The 2921-nt window shown below is 29.8% G+C and overlaps 2 protein-coding genes across 2 annotated transcripts; both read right to left on the bottom strand.

Moving 5' to 3' along the window:
- Positions 1-318: 318 nt before the first annotated feature.
- EIN_511500 (hypothetical protein) lies at positions 319-1459 on the bottom strand (the record flags this gene model as incomplete). The annotated part of the gene is made up of 3 exons (XM_004258220.1): positions 319-1142; positions 1201-1337; positions 1437-1459. 3 exons carry the CDS (start codon positions 1457-1459, stop codon positions 319-321), a joined length of 984 nt encoding a protein of 327 aa, XP_004258268.1.
- Positions 1460-2459: 1000 nt separating this feature from the next.
- EIN_511490 (hypothetical protein) lies at positions 2460-2921 on the bottom strand (the record flags this gene model as incomplete). The annotated part of the gene is made up of 1 exon (XM_004258219.1): positions 2460-2921. One exon carries the CDS (start codon positions 2919-2921, stop codon positions 2460-2462), a length of 462 nt encoding a protein of 153 aa, XP_004258267.1.

The raw sequence follows: 2921 nt of genomic DNA, 5'->3' as shown, positions 1-2921 counted from the left end.
TTGTTTTTTCATTCTTTATGTTTATAATTGTTGCCATTTTCAATAATTATGGGTTCATTTTTATTTATAGTTTTGTTGATTAGTTTAATTTACTACAACTTATAATATCAATTTATAGTTATTTTAAATAAAAAAATACTATATAATATATAACTGTTTGATAAGTATTAATTAGATAGTTAAATATTAATAAATTAAACTAAATCGATTAATTAATAACATATTATATTTATACAATTCATTAGAACTATGAAATTAATCACCAACACATTTCAAGTGTTAAAAACAGATTCAAATTAAAACCAACCAAAAAGTAACTTAGAAGGCAATCATCAAGACAAACACCACAGCTACAACTAACACCTTCAATGTCCCACTTTTGTTCATACAAACCTCGCATTCGGTGTCGCCTTGTTTGCATGGCGTGTTGTATGTGTTTTTGCACTTCTCGCATTTTCCTTCTTTTTCAAAATACTTTTCTGGACACATGTCAACACACTTGTCATCGGACATAAAATAGTTGTCTTTGCACTTGTCACACTTTTTCTTTGCTGCACACGTCATGCAGTTTGCCATGCACATATCACATTTTTTGTTGTCGACATTGAAGAACCCATCTCCACATTTCTCAACACACTTCATAGTTCCCTCCTCCAACATCTTTGGTGAAACACACTCTTGGCAGTCAGTTGCATTGCTGCACACTTTGCAACCATCAGTGCATCTCTTGCACATCTTCTCAGCACCATCTTTGAAATACATTTCTGGACAGTTGCCTTTCACACACTTTTTGGTGTCTTCAACAATCAGCGCATCTTCTTTGCAATTAGTGCACTTAGTTTCTTCGGTGCACGTCTTGCAATCATCAACACATGCAGTGCACACCTTATCATTTGCAAAGTACGCTTCTGGGCAATCCTTTTTGCAAGTTTTGTCTGGTTGGAGATTGTCAGTTGTGCATTCAGTGCACTCGTTTGCCGACTTGCATTTCCCACACCCAGCAATTGTGTTACATGCAGAACATTTTCCTTCACCTGCCAAATAGAATCCATCAATACAAGACAAACACTTTGTGTCAGATTCACAAGTCAGACAATTACTTCCAGTTTTGCACTTCTTACATGTTGCTGCTGCTGTTGTATCTTTGAAGTATCCAGATGGGCATTCGGTGGTTGTAACACATTTCCAGTGTCTTCAAACAGATGTTTGGTGTCTGGACAAGTAGTGCATTTGGTTCCATCAGTGCAATTCTGGCATTCTGGGAAACACTTCTTGCATATGTGTGAAGTTGCGGTTGAATCATCGCTATAATACCCATCATCACACTTGTCAAAACACTCAAAATGTCTTTTTCTATTATTCGTTTTTATGATATTGGTAACATTTATTAACGACACATATTTAAATATTATGTGTGTTTTAAATTGGATAAATACATTGAAAAGTAATCCAGAATCATAGTCAAATCAGTTTTATCATGTGATGTTAATGTGACATTTTCTTTAAAAACTTTTATTACAATTATTATAAAAAACAAAAAAAACTAAAACACCAATTCAATTTGATACAGTTTAAATATGTTTTAAATAAAAATAGTATTATTAATTTAAATGTTATTATTTGGTAAAATGAAAATTGGAGTTCTCGTGTTATCAGAAACAACTCACTAAATAATCACTTATTGTCAGTTATAAATTCAATGCTATGCGTGTCGTTTCATAATCAAATATTGTTGTCTTAAGTTTTAATAATATTTTTAATTAGTTGGAACTTAAATTAACAACAAACACATTCATGGTTTTAAATAATTTTTTAAATATAATTAATTAAATAAATTGAATAAATTTGTTCTATACTAAAAATATGTTTATGTTTAAATGGTTTTTAGCATATGTTTATTTTTGTTGTATATAAAAAAATAAAAGTCGATTGTGTTGTTTAATGATTTTGTGTTTTATATTTTTATAACTAAAAATTTAAAATTAAAACCAAATTAAATAATTTATAAATTATTTTTATTTGTCTGATATTTTTAACAAGTCCAAATGATTTAAATTTTTACACCCATCAAATGTTCCCTTTCCTATATATTTGATTTTATTTCCATGTATAATATTAGTAAGATAAATATCATTTTAAAACACCTTTCTCCTATAATTTCAACGTTTTCTGGAATACCGATATTTGGCAACCAAAAACAACCTTCAAAGCATTTTCTCTCCTACAACACTCACTTGATACAAGTGAGTGTTGTAGGCAAACTGATAAAAGTCAAACAACTACATCCACAAAACATTTCTATTGGAAGTTCTTTCACGCGACTTTTAATTGCAACATCTTTCAAACACAAGCAGTGCCCAAAGCACTTTCTTTTGAGTTGTGTAATATTCTCTGGAAGTTCGATTTTTGATAGTAATCGCACACAATAAAACGCGTATTTGTTGATCGACCTGAAACAGTCATTGAATTGAATTCATCGCACAATATGAAAACGAAAAACGATTAACAGAAAGAACTTTTTGATGAACGACAAAGTTGGTTAGATTTATATAATATATGTCGTGTGATACATTAAAAAATGCTTCTGGTGGTAATTGTTGAGATTTTATATATTTTCGTGTTATTTCAATATTTTTATAAAGAACGTTTTCGACTGGACAATTCTTAATATGTAATTTTTGAATGTCATCAAATTTCACATTAAAATGAACAACAACAGAATACAATTTTTTGAAAGAAAGTTTTGAAGAATATTTAGAATATAAATGTAGGGTTTCCAAATTTGGAAAGTATTTTTGAGTTTTTCGAGTTATAGGAATCGGGTTGTAGTGAAATTTGGATAAATTCTCTTTGTACTTTTTACATACAAATTCGATGTGGATAAAGTCATTTAGAGACTTGAAAAATTGTGAAACAATCAT

This window comes from Entamoeba invadens (genome assembly GCF_000330505.1).
Source record: "Entamoeba invadens IP1 unplaced genomic scaffold scaff_1105074725585, whole genome shotgun sequence".
In the NCBI taxonomy this organism is placed as follows: Eukaryota; Evosea; order Mastigamoebida; family Endamoebidae; genus Entamoeba; species Entamoeba invadens.
Note: the sequence above shows the minus strand (reverse complement) of the source record. Positions and strands in the feature narration are given on the sequence as shown.